Below are 15,622 nucleotides of genomic sequence, written 5' to 3'. Positions count from 1 at the left end.
CCCCTTTGACGATGATGGAGGAGCCATGGCCGGATTTACAAACGCTGCTCCTATATGACTTAGTGGGTGGTTTGTAGTTTCTGTTTTGTTCTGTTATTTTTCCGAAGTATCGAAAAAATATATATATATATAAAAGGTTGGTTGTGTGTGAGGAGGTTAGCTAGACTTGAAATAGAAATAGACTACTATTAAAGCCCAGCTATAGGCCTATCAAGCAGAAAGATAGGCCATGAGATGACATTTTAGTCAGCTACTTAGCTTGCTGTTTGGAGATGGGGGCGAACAAAATTTTCTCAATACCATCTATTGTAATTTTTTTTGAACTGTAAGGGGCGAATGCCCCTAACCAGCTACACCTGGGTCCGTCCCTGTCAACAATCATTATAACCCCTCAACAACTCTCAACATCAATTCTCAACAACCATTGCAAATGGTCTTCCAACCTAAATAGAAATTTGAAATTTGCTTTACGACCTTCATTTGATACTTTCTAGAAATATATCTGCAAAAATAAGCTTTTGAAAGCTTTAGCATAGGGTATAATCAAGTGGCAAGAGTTGGTTCTAATTTACGAAAGTTTTAGATTTAAGTTATTGCGCAATATTGTTCGATTATCTCGAACATGATTGTTTCTTGAATGCATTTGAAAACGTGCAAAATGAAATTGTTTATGATTTCATTCACCCTCCACGGTAAGCAGTTTATAAATGGAAAATGTTTTATCCACACCTCATTTTGAGGTGGAAGGAGGTGGAGGAGGAGAGAGATAGGAAGAAAAGAAAAAAAGTAAGAGAGAGAAAGTTTTAGATGTGATAGATGATAAGAGGAGAGAGGTAGAAACAAAAATAAATGGAAATGAAGTGTTTAAAAGATGAGGTGTGTATATATCATTACTCGTTTATAAATAGATCTATAAGTAATTTATGATACGTTCCAGATATATGACATAACCTACACTGATGACTTGAGTTGAAATTACTCAAACATTTCTTCGTAAAAAGTGTGACTTGGTTCATCACACTCAACCTGGAAATTAAACCCTCTCACCGTGTACTGTAACAAACTAAATCAACCTTAGAGATATTAGAGCTAAGATACGGCAAATAAAAGGGAACCAAAAATAATATAATGGTATTCTTTTTGAAACAAAAAGTAATATAATGGTAACAACCAAGAAAGGTAATTACGAAATTACTCCAACATGGTTAACATCATTTGGAAAAATAATTAAAAGAAACAGATTCCTATAAATAACCAGATTAAACTCCTATAGCGGAAATCATTTGCTGAACATTTGTAGAGGATAATGATGAAGGTTACTTAGGGATATATAATACAATTATGAGAAAAAGTGTGGAGCCAGCAAAATTAGTTTTGGATTAGTTTTATAGTGACAACGAAATGCTTCTCCCCCAATGATGTTCTCTGGTTAAGACTAAGATTTATGGATATTGAGTCTGACTCATTCATGATAAATCATAACTAAACACATAACACATCATCCACCGACAATGACACAAAGGAAAGCCACCTTTGATCTACTTCTAGTTTTCCGCAAGGAAAATTTAAATTAAGAAGTGTGCATGAGTTCAGTATGACAGCCATCGCTCCATTATTGTTCATATTTCAGATTAACAAATGGAAATTTCTCTTTAGTTATATTTCAACATGCATGTATTGAGTATGATTTAGCTCTATTCATGATTGACTGATTGTGCATTATAATTGTCGTCTATAGTCCAAGCCAAGGATCGGCATGCTTTCACTGCTACTAAATAAATTGAAGTTTTTACTGCTCATATAAATCAATCATGGGACTATAATTTAAGAGGAATCAAACTTGTAACATTTGAACCAATCACCCCATTGATACGGGTGCTAATTAATTAATATGACTTTGAATCAATGAACCAAACTTATTATTCCTAAATTAGAATGGCTGAAAGCTGGGATTGTCTAATACATGGTTGTCAGAGCCAACATCACATGGATTCTTGATTCTTGTACTTCTCAGCCACTATTTAGTATTACCAACTAGCCAGACTGAGTTCCTTACGCAACAACACCTGGAACTCTGTAAGATCAATAGATATATAGTTAACTGTCTCTGCCTGATTAATTGGTGGTATAAATCCAGCAATATACAAGTACTTTTGAGATAGCTAAGAGATTAAAATCACCACGATTTTTCTTAGTGTTTCCTCAAGTTTGATGAAATTGCAAGTCAGAGGCATGGTCCCAATTCAGGAAATGTCTATAATTTATTTCCAGCCACCACACAACTTCTCTCACAAGGAAAATTATTCATGATTTGGTAAGAGATGCTGTGGTAGTTGTGCAACAAATGTAAAAATATGCCACAAATTAAAATTGCAGGAAAACTTTATCAGTCAAATTGGTTGAGGATTTAATTCTTGTTGAGTGAATGAGGTCGGTGGTGGTGGGGGTGGTGGTTGCACAAAGGAGTGACATATATACATATATGCCTTTTGCAGTTACAGAGTCAAGTAAAGCTGCTGAATAGAACTGATCAAAAATAAAACAGAGGATGGTTTTTAACTAATCTACAAATATTGATATATAATCATTAATAACTATTAAGACTTTAGAGCATAGCTGCTAGAAAAGAAAACAAGTTCTGTGTTGGTTCAAAGTTCAATTCTTTAACTAATAGTACCTAATAAAGTATTGCCAGTGAGTCAATGGTTATGTCATTATAATCAAAGTGCATGAAGTGCTCTGCCTAATGCATATTGTCACTGTCAAGTTTGTTTAATTTTGGTACCTAATTAAGCATAGTTAATTGTTTTGGTTTGAAATCATAATTAATCCCCAACTCCATTATCTCCAATAATTATATGCTTGTGATGTTTTATTGTTTAGTGTATTTCTATATGTGACCCAAATCAATGGTGGAGGTTTTGGATTTAAGTCTTCATCCTCAAATGATGCATGATTTTTTATCCCAATTAACTCATATACATATCAATTTTATTGTTATATGAGTGATTTTCAATTGACATGATGCAATTTCATTTAGGAATGAGTTTCAAAAACAATTTCATTTAGGAATGAAACCGTAAAATAAAGATAGGTTGGCGAAATAAGAGAAAACACTTGCAAAGTAAATAAAGAAACACTTTATCTTGAATGAGACTTTTCCTACGTATATATTAAATAGTATTGTTGAATCGGGGTTGCTGCCCAAATTCACATACGATACGTGGTTCCGTTTCTATCCTTATTTCATTGGTGGGATAAGGAATGAGATGTCATTTGATATCGATATTCTTCTTATTAGATGAAGGTTCCTAGCATATGGGCATGCCCATTTACCTGAAAAAGGAAAAGTTCGTTGAGGCATTGAATGTGTTCCCTTCCCTGCAGGACAGCATAAATCATAGAACTGTATGTTTGTTTTCTGGTCATATTCCAAAATTATTATTTATTTATTTAGAAATTGAAGAAAAATTCAGTTATTATATTTATCTGACCTTATTAATTATCATTTTGTCAAGTATACACTTATTTCCCCTATTGATTATCAAGTATATGAGATTATTTTACTAATAAGTAGTTCAAATGTTAAAGGATGAATAAGAGGTTGGACATAGGAGTAGAGTAGTAAATCAAGCTTAACTTACTCTTCTCCTTTCAAATTTTTCAATTATAACTTTCTAAAGGGAATAAAAAGTATCAACATTACGAAACAAAACACATTCAGACAGGAAATGGTGCGGATGCATTTAATTGTGATTAGTTTTAATCTCAATATTTGTATAATTTTTTGTGTCGATGGTGAAAGATATATTTATTTAAAAGAAACGAAGACTTCATTATGTAAGTCTTCAATGGATAAAAACACATAGCTCCATCGTCATATACTCATATATCGCTTTCAAGTTTCAACTTTCAATGGTTTGGTTGACACTTGTATTAATAGAATAAAGGATGACAATATTTTATCATGGTTGTTAGGAAATGCTGACCCTTTAGATATCCTTTTCACATCATGATTAGAATAAATAAAATAAGGATTGATATCCTCACTTTATATATTTCATGAACTACAAAAAGGAAAAATAATAAAATTTCCTTATCTTTCAACAAAAGTGATATGTTTCACATTTAAAAAGTTATTTTTGGGGAAAACTCCAACTAGAAATATGACTAAATGTTTATAAATAATATAACAACTCTTATTCTCAAATTAGTTTTTGAGCAGAATTAAATGTAACTCAAATTTTAAAATGGTATCAAAATATATATCAGATTTGCATTTAATTATTGGACACAACTCTTTTTTTTTTTTTACAAGAGGAAAGTTTATTGAAGACAACTCCTATATTAAATAATGCACAAATATTCATCCATGAAAATTAATATTTCATATTCCAAATATATATTTAGCTGTGTATGATTTTCCGACAAACTTTTGGACTTAGAAAATAGGAGACGTGCGGGGATCCTTGGGCTGATCCATATATATATTTGGTAGAAACTAATCCTTTGGTTTCGAGTTTCTTGATAAGAATCATAAAAGATATTGGATGGTCTACATCAGGATATATATGCATTCTAGATGAAGTGCAATGAAGCAAGGAATAACATGAATCCCAATTATCAAAAAGAATAACTTGAATCGCAATTCACAATTCTCTTAAAAAAAAACATACAATCACAATCAACAGTGATCTTAACCCATACAAGTATGTGTGGACTTCAATTGATTTATCATGAATCAGCTAGCTATCAAGTGGTTGAGTACTCATCTTACAAATTAAACGTGGCACTCACATCTCATCCTCATCATCATAACCCTCCCTAAATATCTCCCAAAATACTGTAATTCCTTGATCTTCACTTGACTCTAGTTGCATGTCTTGGCAACTGTTTTTCACTGTTGTAATTTCTGTTTCTTTCTTGAAACAAAAAGGCAATTTTTGGGCAAACTGTCAATTGCTTTCACATCACATGGTAAAAATCTGAACCTTAAGAATATCTTTTTTTATCGTATAGTATATTGGTCATTATCACATTCTAGACTAATTCGTTTGATATTATTTGAAACATATATAAGGTAAAAAAATGTCTATATATATATATATAAACTTAATTTATTCAGAAGTTTAAGTTATAGTTTTACAGCCATATTAATTAATTATATTGCCAAATTGATTATGGATTAGCTCCCTCAATTTGCTTGTATTTGTTTGGTACATAAAAACCAAAATTAAAATATTGAATAGCATAATGGGGATTGGGGACCATCCACGATGGCGTGGCATTTTCATCAACCACTTACTATAGTCTAATTTTTCTTTTTGTCCTTGATATATATCAAGTAAGTAAGAATAATTGAAGGAAAAAGGAGATTAGCAAGGTAGCTTTATGCTCGTAGAAAAATGCAGTTTTATCTATTGCTTTTACTTCTTGATCTGCCAAATGGTTACTAAAATGTGCAATTGGAAGGGATAAAGTGCACACAGGCCACGCCGCCCACAAATTCCAAATGCAAGTTTTTTAGCCCTATTTATATAAGAAAACAGCAATACAGCTTAAGAGTAACGGTAATTATGATGAACAAGTTTGTTTGACATTTGACACCCAAAGAGTTATGATTAGTGAAAAAAAATGGAAAATTGAAACAGTACAGATCATTATTAGACACTCACTTTTGTGACGGTTTTTAACCACTATAAAATGTATTGGCAGTTAAAAACCGTCACAAAAGTGGAGTGTCCAAGAGTGATTTACAATGTTTCGATGTTTGTGTACCATTGCTGTTAGTGATAGATTTGAATTTTGAGTTGTCACGACAATCCTACATTCACTTAGTCAAATAAGTTTAATTGTTTAATCAACATCGATCGGTTCATATATTTTATTAACACAAAATGACAAAGTTAAGCTTAAAATCTTAGCCGTGAGATATTAATCGAATGACTTACATTCATTTACTGCATGAATTTGAATTCCCTAGCGAATCCAAATTTAAGTGAATAGATTTGAATTTCATGCGGTTAGAGCAACTCTACTTTCACGTAGCCAAAGAAGTTGATTCGTTTAATTATAATCAATCAGCTCACATATAGTATTTCATTGACATCGGTTGATAATGTTAGCTTAAAATTCAAGCCGTCAGATGAATTGAACAGACTTAAATTCATTCACGTTCTAAATTAATAAAATTCTCTAAGGAGTGGATCCACATTGAAGTCCCCACACCAAATCAAGAAACCCAATTGTAATCTACCCCACACCATATCAAGCTACCATTTCCCTAAGCAAAAGCTTGATGATTTCTTAACCGGTAATGTGTTGTTCCGTGAGAAGGATGAGAAGGTGAAAAAGAAGAGAAACGGGTCCAGGGTCCCATACTTTCGTTCTCCAAATCTATATAAAGCAATTTGCATTCACTTCCACTTAACAATCAAACTCTCACACCTCACCTCGTAACAAAAGTGTGAAAGACCCTCCTTCTCTCTCTCTCTTAGAAGAATATATATAAATAAACAAATTACAAGGCACTATCCACAAACAAAAACTAGAAACCGTTTTCACTTTGTCCCTCCATTCCCCTATTTTTTCCTCATTTTATAGTTTCAAACAAGAGTGAAGGAAAGACACCATTATTGGTTTCAGAAAAACACAGAGCAGGTTCAAGAATTTTGATCATGATGGAGAGTTTAATGAGGAGGAGCAAGTTTCATGTGTTGGTGTTTATGTTGTTCTGTTCATGGTTTTGTTATGTCACTGCCTCTGTGACTTATGATCACAAAGCCATTCTGGTTGATGGAAAGAGAAGAATTTTGATCTCTGGTTCCATCCACTACCCAAGAAGCACCCCTCAGGTGCTCACTTCACTACTTATCCAACATGCTACATCAAATTGTTTCCTCATTCATTTCTTACATTTTTTTTTTTGTATTCATTCATAATCATGTAATGCATGCCCTAAAGGCACATTGTTTGAGCATATCAAATGTGTTTCTTATTGCAGATGTGGCCAGACTTAATCCAAAAGGCCAAAGATGGAGGCATTGATGTTATTCAGACCTATGTGTTTTGGAATGGACATGAACCTTCTCCTGGAAATGTAATGTTAATAAATTTCCTCAATTTTTACTTTTTATGGTTTATTTTTCATACCCTTTATTGTTTTTATTTTCCTTGTAACTCATTGAAGTTGTTCAAAATTTTCAGTATTATTTTGAAGATAGATTTGATCTGGTTAAGTTCATCAAGATAGTGCAGCAAGCTGGCCTTTATGTTAATCTTCGAATTGGTCCCTACGTTTGTGCTGAATGGAACTTTGGGTAATGATTTCAATAATGTTCTTATACAGAGGAAAATTCTTAGGAAAAAAGAAAACAATTCTTTGTAATCACTCAAAGCTGACACACATGCTCTGTTCTGTATTCAGGGGATTTCCTGTTTGGCTCAAGTATGTTCCAGGTATTGCTTTCAGAACAGACAATGGGCCGTTCAAGGTTGGTGTTTTCATCAACTCTATTATTTCTTTACATTATTGATCATAAAATTTAATGAACTTTCTAACTAAACCTCCAATTTTTGTCATGATGTATGTAAGGCGGCTATGCAAAAATTCACTACAAAGATTGTCAACATGATGAAAGCAGAGAAGTTGTTTCAAACTCAGGGTGGTCCAATAATTATGTCTCAGGTAAATAAATGGGTTTTAATTTTAAATATGTTATTTTAGTAATTATTTTCTGAGCTAATTATAATTTTTTTTGAACTCAGCTAATTATAATTATGATTATGCATTAATTTAGTATTAAGAAGAAAAAAAAAACTAATTCAATTGACAGATAGAGAATGAGTATGGACCAGTGGAATGGGAAACTGGTGCTCCTGGGAAGGCTTACACCAAATGGGCTGCTCAAATGGCTGTAGGTCTAAATACTGGGGTCCCTTGGATTATGTGCAAGCAAGAAGATGCCCCTGATCCTCTTGTAAGCTACTCTTCCTTTATCCTCACAAAAATGCTTATCCTGTTCTGTTTAATTTATTGTGGTGTGGTGGGGTTTATTTGCAACAATGTTATGCTTATCTTTGTTGGGTTGTTGTTCCTTTTTACTATACCATGAATTTTTCTGTTTTCCCATAACCATAAATCCATTTTGACCTTTTTTTCACTATTGTGTTTAACCTTGATTTGGAGGAAGGTGTTTTGGCTTACCTAAGCAGCTCTATTGTCTTCTCCACCTTTCTCTTGCTTTTCTAGGTTGTTCTATACTTGCAGTACTTGACATGCTTTTGTCTCTTTCACTTTTTGCTTTTTAAGAAAAAGAAAATCAGAGAAAGTGTCAAGACTTGATTTCAATTGAATCTTCTCCCTTGCATCTTTTTTTTCTCTCTGATCTGTATTTACTGACTGTTCTGTAGATTGACACTTGCAATGCATACTACTGTGAAAAGTTCACCCCCAACAAAAATTACAAACCCAAGATGTGGACTGAGAATTGGACTGGCTGGTAAGTGATACAAATGCTACCTTTAGGTCTGAAAGTATTTTTGTTCTGAGGTCGAATGTTCGATCCTTTGAAACTAACTTCAATCGTAGGGAGAGTTTTGTCCTTCACCACACCCGGGTCAGAATTGCGAGAGAAATTTAATACACCAAAATTATTGAGTTTTGTGTTTTGCATTCTGTAGGTACACTGATTATGGTAGTCCAGTCCCTCGTAGACCGGCAGAAGACATGGCATTCTCAGTTGCAAGATTCATACAGAATGGTGGCTCATTTGTTAACTACTATATGGTATGTTGGCCATCTCCACCATAGTGAATACTTTCCTACACTGTGTGCAATACAAATTCATGTTTTAGAAACTTTGATTTGAGTCTAATATCTTTTTTTTTTGTCCAGTACCATGGAGGAACGAATTTTGGCCGAACGTCGAGTGGTCTCTTCATTGCCACAAGCTATGAGTATGATGCTCCCATTGATGAATATGGTATGTAGTATGTTAATGATAGCAATTACACACATTTAAGGCTTTTCAAAACATTAGGAAGCTTTTGGCTTGAGTAAAAGAAAAAAGTGATAATTCTTTTTCCTAGCAAAGTGCATAAATTCACTTTATGCATGTCTGAAACCTTCTACAATTGATTCTGAACCTGAATCAATTTCGGGTCTGATGAAAGAGAAGTTGATCCAAATATACTGACATCACATGGATAGATGCATTTTCACATTAGCTTGAATCTTGTTCAATTGTATCATTACTATACCAGGACTGCTAAATGAACCAAAATGGGGGCACTTGAGAGATTTGCACAAAGCAATAAAACAATGCGAGCCGGCTTTAGTGTCTGTGGATCCAACGTTGACATTACTTGGAAAGGGCCTTGAGGTGAAGTCCATGAGCTGGTTTTTGACAAAAATAAAACCAAATTGCGACTGTTGAAAATTCACTTGCTTCTTTTTGTTAATATAATCACAGGCACATGTTTTCAAGACAAGCTTTGGCGCTTGTGCTGCATTCCTTGCAAATTATGACACCACATCTTCCAGAACAGTTAAATTTGGAAATGGGCAATACAACCTGCCCCCTTGGTCTATCAGTATTCTTCCTGACTGCAAAACTGATGTTTACAACACTGCAAGGGTAATGTGTTAATAAGTTTTGCACTTTTATTTTGTTTAACGAAGGTACATATAGTGAAAACGTTTATGCTGAAATCAGCCTGTCTTTTCTTGATGGACAGACAACTATTGTGTTTAGGTAAGCAGCTTAATAAAACACTTATGACAACATACGTTTATCGCATAAGCGCTTATTCATAAGTTAATTTGAAAATAAAAATATTAAAATAAACTCAAAATAGATTATAGGTAGGTATAAGACTGTAAGCACTTATCCATATGGTAATGTGAGCAGCTTATGAAAATAAGCTCAAAACAGCTTATAGCTAGGTCATAAGCTATTTACGTTAGCTCTCTCAAACACTCGCATAAGCGCTTATGCTATAACATAAGCTCAAATAAGCTCTATCAAACGGGTTTTAAGCAGAAACTTGTATTTACTACTCTATGAATTTTGAAGTATGGATATTCATACCTATTTCATGCAGGTTGGTGTCAAGAGCTGGGAAAAAAAGATGACTCCGGTGAATAGCGCATTCAATTGGCTGTCCTACAATGAACAACCTGCCTCATCCAGTGGGGATGATTCCCTCACAGGTTATGCACTTTGGGAGCAGGTCAATGTGACCCGGGATTCTTCAGATTATCTGTGGTATATGACAGAGTAAGCATCTTTCACCTTATCAAACTTCTTAAAAAATTGGATGTCAATCTTTTGAGTTTTGAGCCTTCAGCCTCGAGACTTACTAATTTTATCCTCTCACTATTTAATCAATTTTGATATCCCTTTTTCAGTGTCAACATTGATTCTAATGAAGGTTTTATAAAGAATGGCCAATCTCCTGTTCTTACCGCAATGTCAGCTGGCCATGTTCTGCATGTTTTTGTTAACGGTCAACTTTCAGGTGAGTATGTCACTATGCCTGTTTTGGATTTATATTTTTTCATGATAAATTCGAAGTTTACATATCCGTCTCCTATATGAATCCAGGAACTGTGTATGGTGGATTGAAGAATCCTAAATTAACATTTAGTGACAGTGTGAAGCTGAGGGTTGGCAACAACAAGATTTCTTTACTTAGTGTATCCATCGGCCTCTCGGTTAGTTTTCTCTTCTAGTCTTCTGTATTTTCATTTTTAAGTAACACCTTATCTTTGCTGATAAGTAGAATTTTAATCTATTTTTGTATTCAATTAATACCAGAATGTTGGCTCGCACTTTGAAACATGGAATGTTGGAGTGTTAGGACCGGTCACACTGAAGGGCCTAAATGAGGGCACAAGAGATTTGTCTCGGCAGAAATGGTCTTACAAGGTTTGTTATCTAGTATACCTCACTGCTTACTAGGAACATTGAAAGGTTTTCTAAATGGTGGGTGTATATTGCCTAAAAATTCAGCAAACAAATTTATAAATGCTAAGGACAAGACTAAATGGTGAGATATTGTTAGGTAACAATATTGAAACTTGATCACCAATGAAGCAAAAGTTCATGTGAACCTAAACTTATGTGCCATTGTAGTATAGATAAGAATGCATATATCATTGAATTTAGGACTAATTAAATGCATCGTTGAGCAGATTTTAGGGCAAAAGTGTCAAGAGAATCAAATAAGAAAAAATTTATACTTATTTGTTTGTTTTTGCTTTCATATTAACACGTTTCATGTAATTTGGCAGGTTGGACTGAAAGGTGAAGCCTTGAACCTTCATACCACTAGTGGGAGTTCCTCTGTTCAATGGACACAAGGATCATTAGTGGCTAAAAAACAACCTTTGACATGGTACAAGGTAAGAATAATTTTTCACAAATGATGTATTTCTGTCACTATTATAGGTGTCACCTGATTCTGCATGAATTGCAACTCATTTTCTACTTCAATGCTGTCAGGCAACTTTTAACGCGCCGGCCAGCAACGATCCGTTGGCTCTAGATATGACTAGCATGGGAAAGGGTGAAGTATGGATAAATGGCCAGAGCATCGGTCGCCATTGGCCTGGATATATAGCGCGCGGTAGTTGTGGTAGTTGTAATTATGCTGGATATTACACTGATACCAAATGCAGGACAAATTGTGGAGAACCCTCACAGAGATGGTAAGAAACTAAGAATTTATACAACTTACTTTACAGAAGCCAGTGCTATAAGTAATTGAATATCATGAGAGCTTATTCTTGGTCTTCGTATAGGTACCATATTCCTCGCTCTTGGTTGAATCCAAGTGGGAACTTGGTGGTCGTGCTTGAAGAATTTGGAGGTGACCCTACTGGAATTTCTTTGGTGAAAAGAACATGAAGTGTGCTCATATGATGCATACTCAAATGGTATTTCACCTATTCCATTTTCTTCCATGCTGTCCTTGTTTAATTTCTTGCTATGTTCGCTGATATTCCTATTAAAATCCTCAGCCTGAATCCTTTGATATCTGTTGCATTTATGCTGCTGTTTCAGGAAAACAATTTAACTGCTGGATTTTCTTATGTTTTCAAAAGTATCTTAATTAGTAATACTCACAATATTAATATTATTTGCACCTTTTATTTCATACTTTGTTTTCCTTGATCTCAAAACTATTATGGAAGCTTACAGAAGTCACTAGATATAGTTGATTTGGCTTTGAAACTATTCATTCTTTCTGTTATGATTCTCCAAAATGTTGTTATTCATCTCTCAATCTTTCTTGTAACTATTTGCTTCTGCTGCTTATTGTCCTAGTGGTCTTTCTGCAGAACTGCATTGGCAAGCAATATTTATCTTATTACCTGTGTGACTAGGAAATGAAAAGAATCTCCGAGTTAGGTCACTGCCCATCTAGGATCCAGTGATGAAGCATTTTACCAAATAAATATGGTTCAGATCTTACTAGTTCCAGTATAGGAAGTACTTGAAGCTCAACATTGATGCTCCATCTCTTGTGATAGTTCAAGTTTACACCAAAATATTCATGTATCGAAACAAATGTATATTTAAAAAATTGGATTCAAAGATGCTATATACTGTATATAGTCAAGATATTCGGCTGAATATTGCTCCAGCCTCCAAGTATTAGAGGGCTTGTAGCAATGAAGATTGATCCCTTACACATTTTTATAAAAATGTAAGAGTTGGATACTCAAGTTGTTGCAGTGCATTACTACTGTTCCATTATACGAGAGATAAATTTCAAGTTGAAATAATAAAAGTTGCTTCCAAATGCCATCTGGAATGTTTGTCTTATTACATCTGGAATGTTTCAATATGAAGTTGAATTAACTAGATCAAGAACCATAACAGTCCAACCTTCTTAGTTCCTTGCTAAGAAAATATGTGAAGATAGACTTGGAATAATATCAATCAGTTCACCTCACATTAGTTTATTGGAAATTTAACAGCAAGGCTTGTTATAACGTTTGCTCCTGTAAAATTGAAAACCTCAAGTGATGTTTGAAAAAATGCTACAAACATATAAGCTCTGCTTTGATCAAATAAACGTATAAACTATAAACTAGACAAATAAATTATTGAATAGCTATAACTTATTGTCAAATACACTTCTTGAAGAATATGATAGCTTATTATAATTGATAAATTGAATTGAAAAAAGGGTTAATCCTCTAATTGGTCCCTGTGGTTGTGTGGCCGTCTGAAATTAGTCCCTCCCGTAAAATCTAAGTCCTCGCGTTTGAAAAAGTGTGTGTAGCAGGTCCTCGCCGGAGGGACTAATTTACACACACTTTTCAAACGCGAGGACTTAGATTTTACGGGAGGGACTAATTTCAGACGGCCACACAACCACAGGGACCAATTAGAGGATTTTTGGTGGAGTGGTAATGCCTTTGTTTTGCCCCCATGAGGGTTAGCCCTTCAATCCCAACTCCACTTAAAAGTTTGATTTTTTAAATTGTGACTAGATCACTAGAATAGGATACTTGTGTGTCCACCATGCATGATGCTGAAGTGCAATGCCAAACAAACATCTAGATTTAAATCGTTCTATTTTAAAATAACGGACCTACTTCACACAACCATGATACTAGATGGGCCAAGAGTGCAATTAAGCTTTTTAATTATCATATTATTTTTTATTATTCTTTTGGTTTATATATTACATTACATTATTCATTTTAGTTGTTATACTTTAATTTTTTTTAAAAATTTAATTTCAAAAAAAATCGGTAAATAGAAATAAATGAGTGAATTTTTTATTTATAATTACCTACAAAATAAAAAATTTCTATAGAATAAAATTGGATATATAAAAAATTTAATAAACTTGTAATTTTATATCTTTTAAATTTAAAAATTAATTAAATAACTAATTTTATTACGTACTTCTAACTTAATAAGTTTTTTTTTGAAAATAATTTAATAAGTTATTTCAACAAAACTAAGACTTTTTCTCAAGATGAATAAAATTAAGTTTTTTTTTTTACTTTTTGTTTATACGTTATTTTTGTCAAATATGGGATAGTTATTTCCCATTCACAAAAAAATATGTAGGATAGTTAATTTTCCGCTTCGGGTCGTACATAAACAAAAGCCCAATGTGATTAATGCTTCGGGTCGTACATAAACAAAAGCCCAATGTGATTAATGCATTTATGGGTCAAATGTCCGACCAACTAAACTATGCTGCTGAAGTGTTTGGCCCATATTCGAATTGTTGTGATTTCTTATTTGGATATATTCTGATTCATCTGAAGCATATCCTATCCTATCTTATACTATATATTAATTTCAAAGTAAAAAAAAATGACAACTCCGACCAATGTCACCTTCTTATTCTACTCATACTATAATTAGTAAAAAAATGATGTCATATTTATATTTTTTTAATTTGAATATGAAATAATTCCATATTTTTGAAAAAAATTAATGTATTAATATTGCATTTAATGTTAAGTTCAAACATTTACTCACATTATTTATCATATTTTGAATGATAACAATATTAAGGGCATAAGTGAAACACTAAAAAATTCATATTTCAGGAACACTGTCTATTTTACTCTGTCGAAGCCAAACAACCTATATGGAAAGACAGTCCAATCCCTGAGAAGAAGCTACATTTGACTGGTCAAAACTCATTGTCTAACTCAAAGTGACCAAAAGAAATAATGCAAGCAGATCGTCTAAAGAAAGAAGACTTTTATATGGAGAAAGTTGCAGTGTCTAAAGAATGAGCGTCATCTTCAAATTAGAAAAGACTCTCAGCAAAATCTTGAAGAAGAAGCCTTAAGTGAAGATCACATGATCTTACAAAGCACAATGACCAAAGTTGAATTACAACGTTGTTACAATCAAGTTAATTGTCATATATGCTCACCAATAGATAAAAGCAAGTACCAATGCTACCTTCTAGATGATTGACTACATTTTTTGGCAAAAGGTCTTCATCAAATAGGGTTATGCATTTAATGCCGCTGACAAAAGCACGGTTTGATAAAAAACCTAAAATCTCTCACACGGAAGATCCTGATGTACAAAGGCAAGACTTTACAATCACTCTTGTAAGAAGAGAATCTTGTAGAAGAAAATCATATTGAAAAAAATCGTTTATGAGAAGTCCTTGATAATACTTGTAGGAGAAGTCATTGATACTTGTATAGTGAAATATTGATATAGCTAAGGTCTGAACGTAAAATATTGAATCTTTGAATTATAATCCGTCGGCTCACATATAGTATTTCATTAACATCATACAATAGTGTTAGCTTAAAATTTAAGTCGTCAGATGAATCGAACAACTTAAATTGAAATTTATAAAAAAAATTCTCAAAGCAGTGGATCCAAATTTAAGTCCCCACACCAAATCAAGAAACCCAATTGCAATCTACCCCACACCAAATCAAGCAACCATTTCCCAAAGCAAAAGTTTGATGATTTCTTAACCGGTAATGTGTTGTTCCGTGAGAAGATGAGAATGAGAAAAAGAAGAGAAACGGGTCCAGGGTCCCATAATTTCGTTCTCCAAATCTATATAAAGCACTTTGCATTCACTTCAACTCAACCATCAAACTCTCACT

At 33.4% G+C, this 15,622-nt stretch overlaps 1 protein-coding gene across 2 annotated transcripts; it reads left to right on the top strand.

Annotated features, from left to right (window-relative positions):
• Positions 1-6,422: 6,422 nt before the first annotated feature.
• On the top strand, positions 6,423-12,815 carry LOC130723654 (beta-galactosidase-like). 2 transcript variants are annotated; one of them, XM_057574765.1, is made up of 19 exons: positions 6,423-6,854; positions 7,004-7,099; positions 7,207-7,319; positions 7,427-7,493; positions 7,595-7,687; positions 7,836-7,979; positions 8,413-8,501; positions 8,683-8,788; positions 8,897-8,984; positions 9,265-9,383; positions 9,474-9,638; positions 10,105-10,280; positions 10,412-10,521; positions 10,608-10,717; positions 10,821-10,931; positions 11,297-11,407; positions 11,508-11,713; positions 11,807-11,941; positions 12,333-12,815. In XM_057574765.1, the coding sequence occupies exons 1-18, from the start codon at positions 6,678-6,680 to the stop codon at positions 11,910-11,912; spliced, it is 2,187 nt and encodes a 728-aa protein (XP_057430748.1). In that variant the 5' UTR covers positions 6,423-6,677; the 3' UTR covers positions 11,913-11,941; positions 12,333-12,815. The 2 variants fall into 2 exon arrangements, with proteins under 2 accessions (XP_057430748.1, XP_057430747.1); XM_057574764.1 differs by having other exon boundaries at positions 6,424-6,854; positions 12,347-12,815.
• Positions 12,816-15,622: the final 2,807 nt, after the last annotated feature.

Source organism: Lotus japonicus, chromosome 6 (assembly GCF_012489685.1).
Source record: "Lotus japonicus ecotype B-129 chromosome 6, LjGifu_v1.2".
NCBI classification, from domain to species: Eukaryota; Viridiplantae; Streptophyta; class Magnoliopsida; order Fabales; family Fabaceae; genus Lotus; species Lotus japonicus.
This window is presented reverse-complemented; position numbering and strand designations above follow the sequence as displayed.

What these genes read in the sequence shown, in the direction of transcription:
- LOC130723654 (XM_057574765.1), top strand. Translation starts at nt 6,678, where the DNA reads ATGATGGAGAGTTTAATGAGGAGGAGCAAGTTTCATGTGTTGGTGTTT. An exon ending in TATCTGTGGTATATGACAGA is followed by an intron (nt 10,281 to 10,411) that starts GTAAGCATCTTT and finishes TCCCTTTTTCAG; the next exon opens with TGTCAACATTGATTCTAATG. An exon ending in GTGTATCCATCGGCCTCTCG is followed by an intron (nt 10,718 to 10,820) that starts GTTAGTTTTCTC and finishes AATTAATACCAG; the next exon opens with AATGTTGGCTCGCACTTTGA.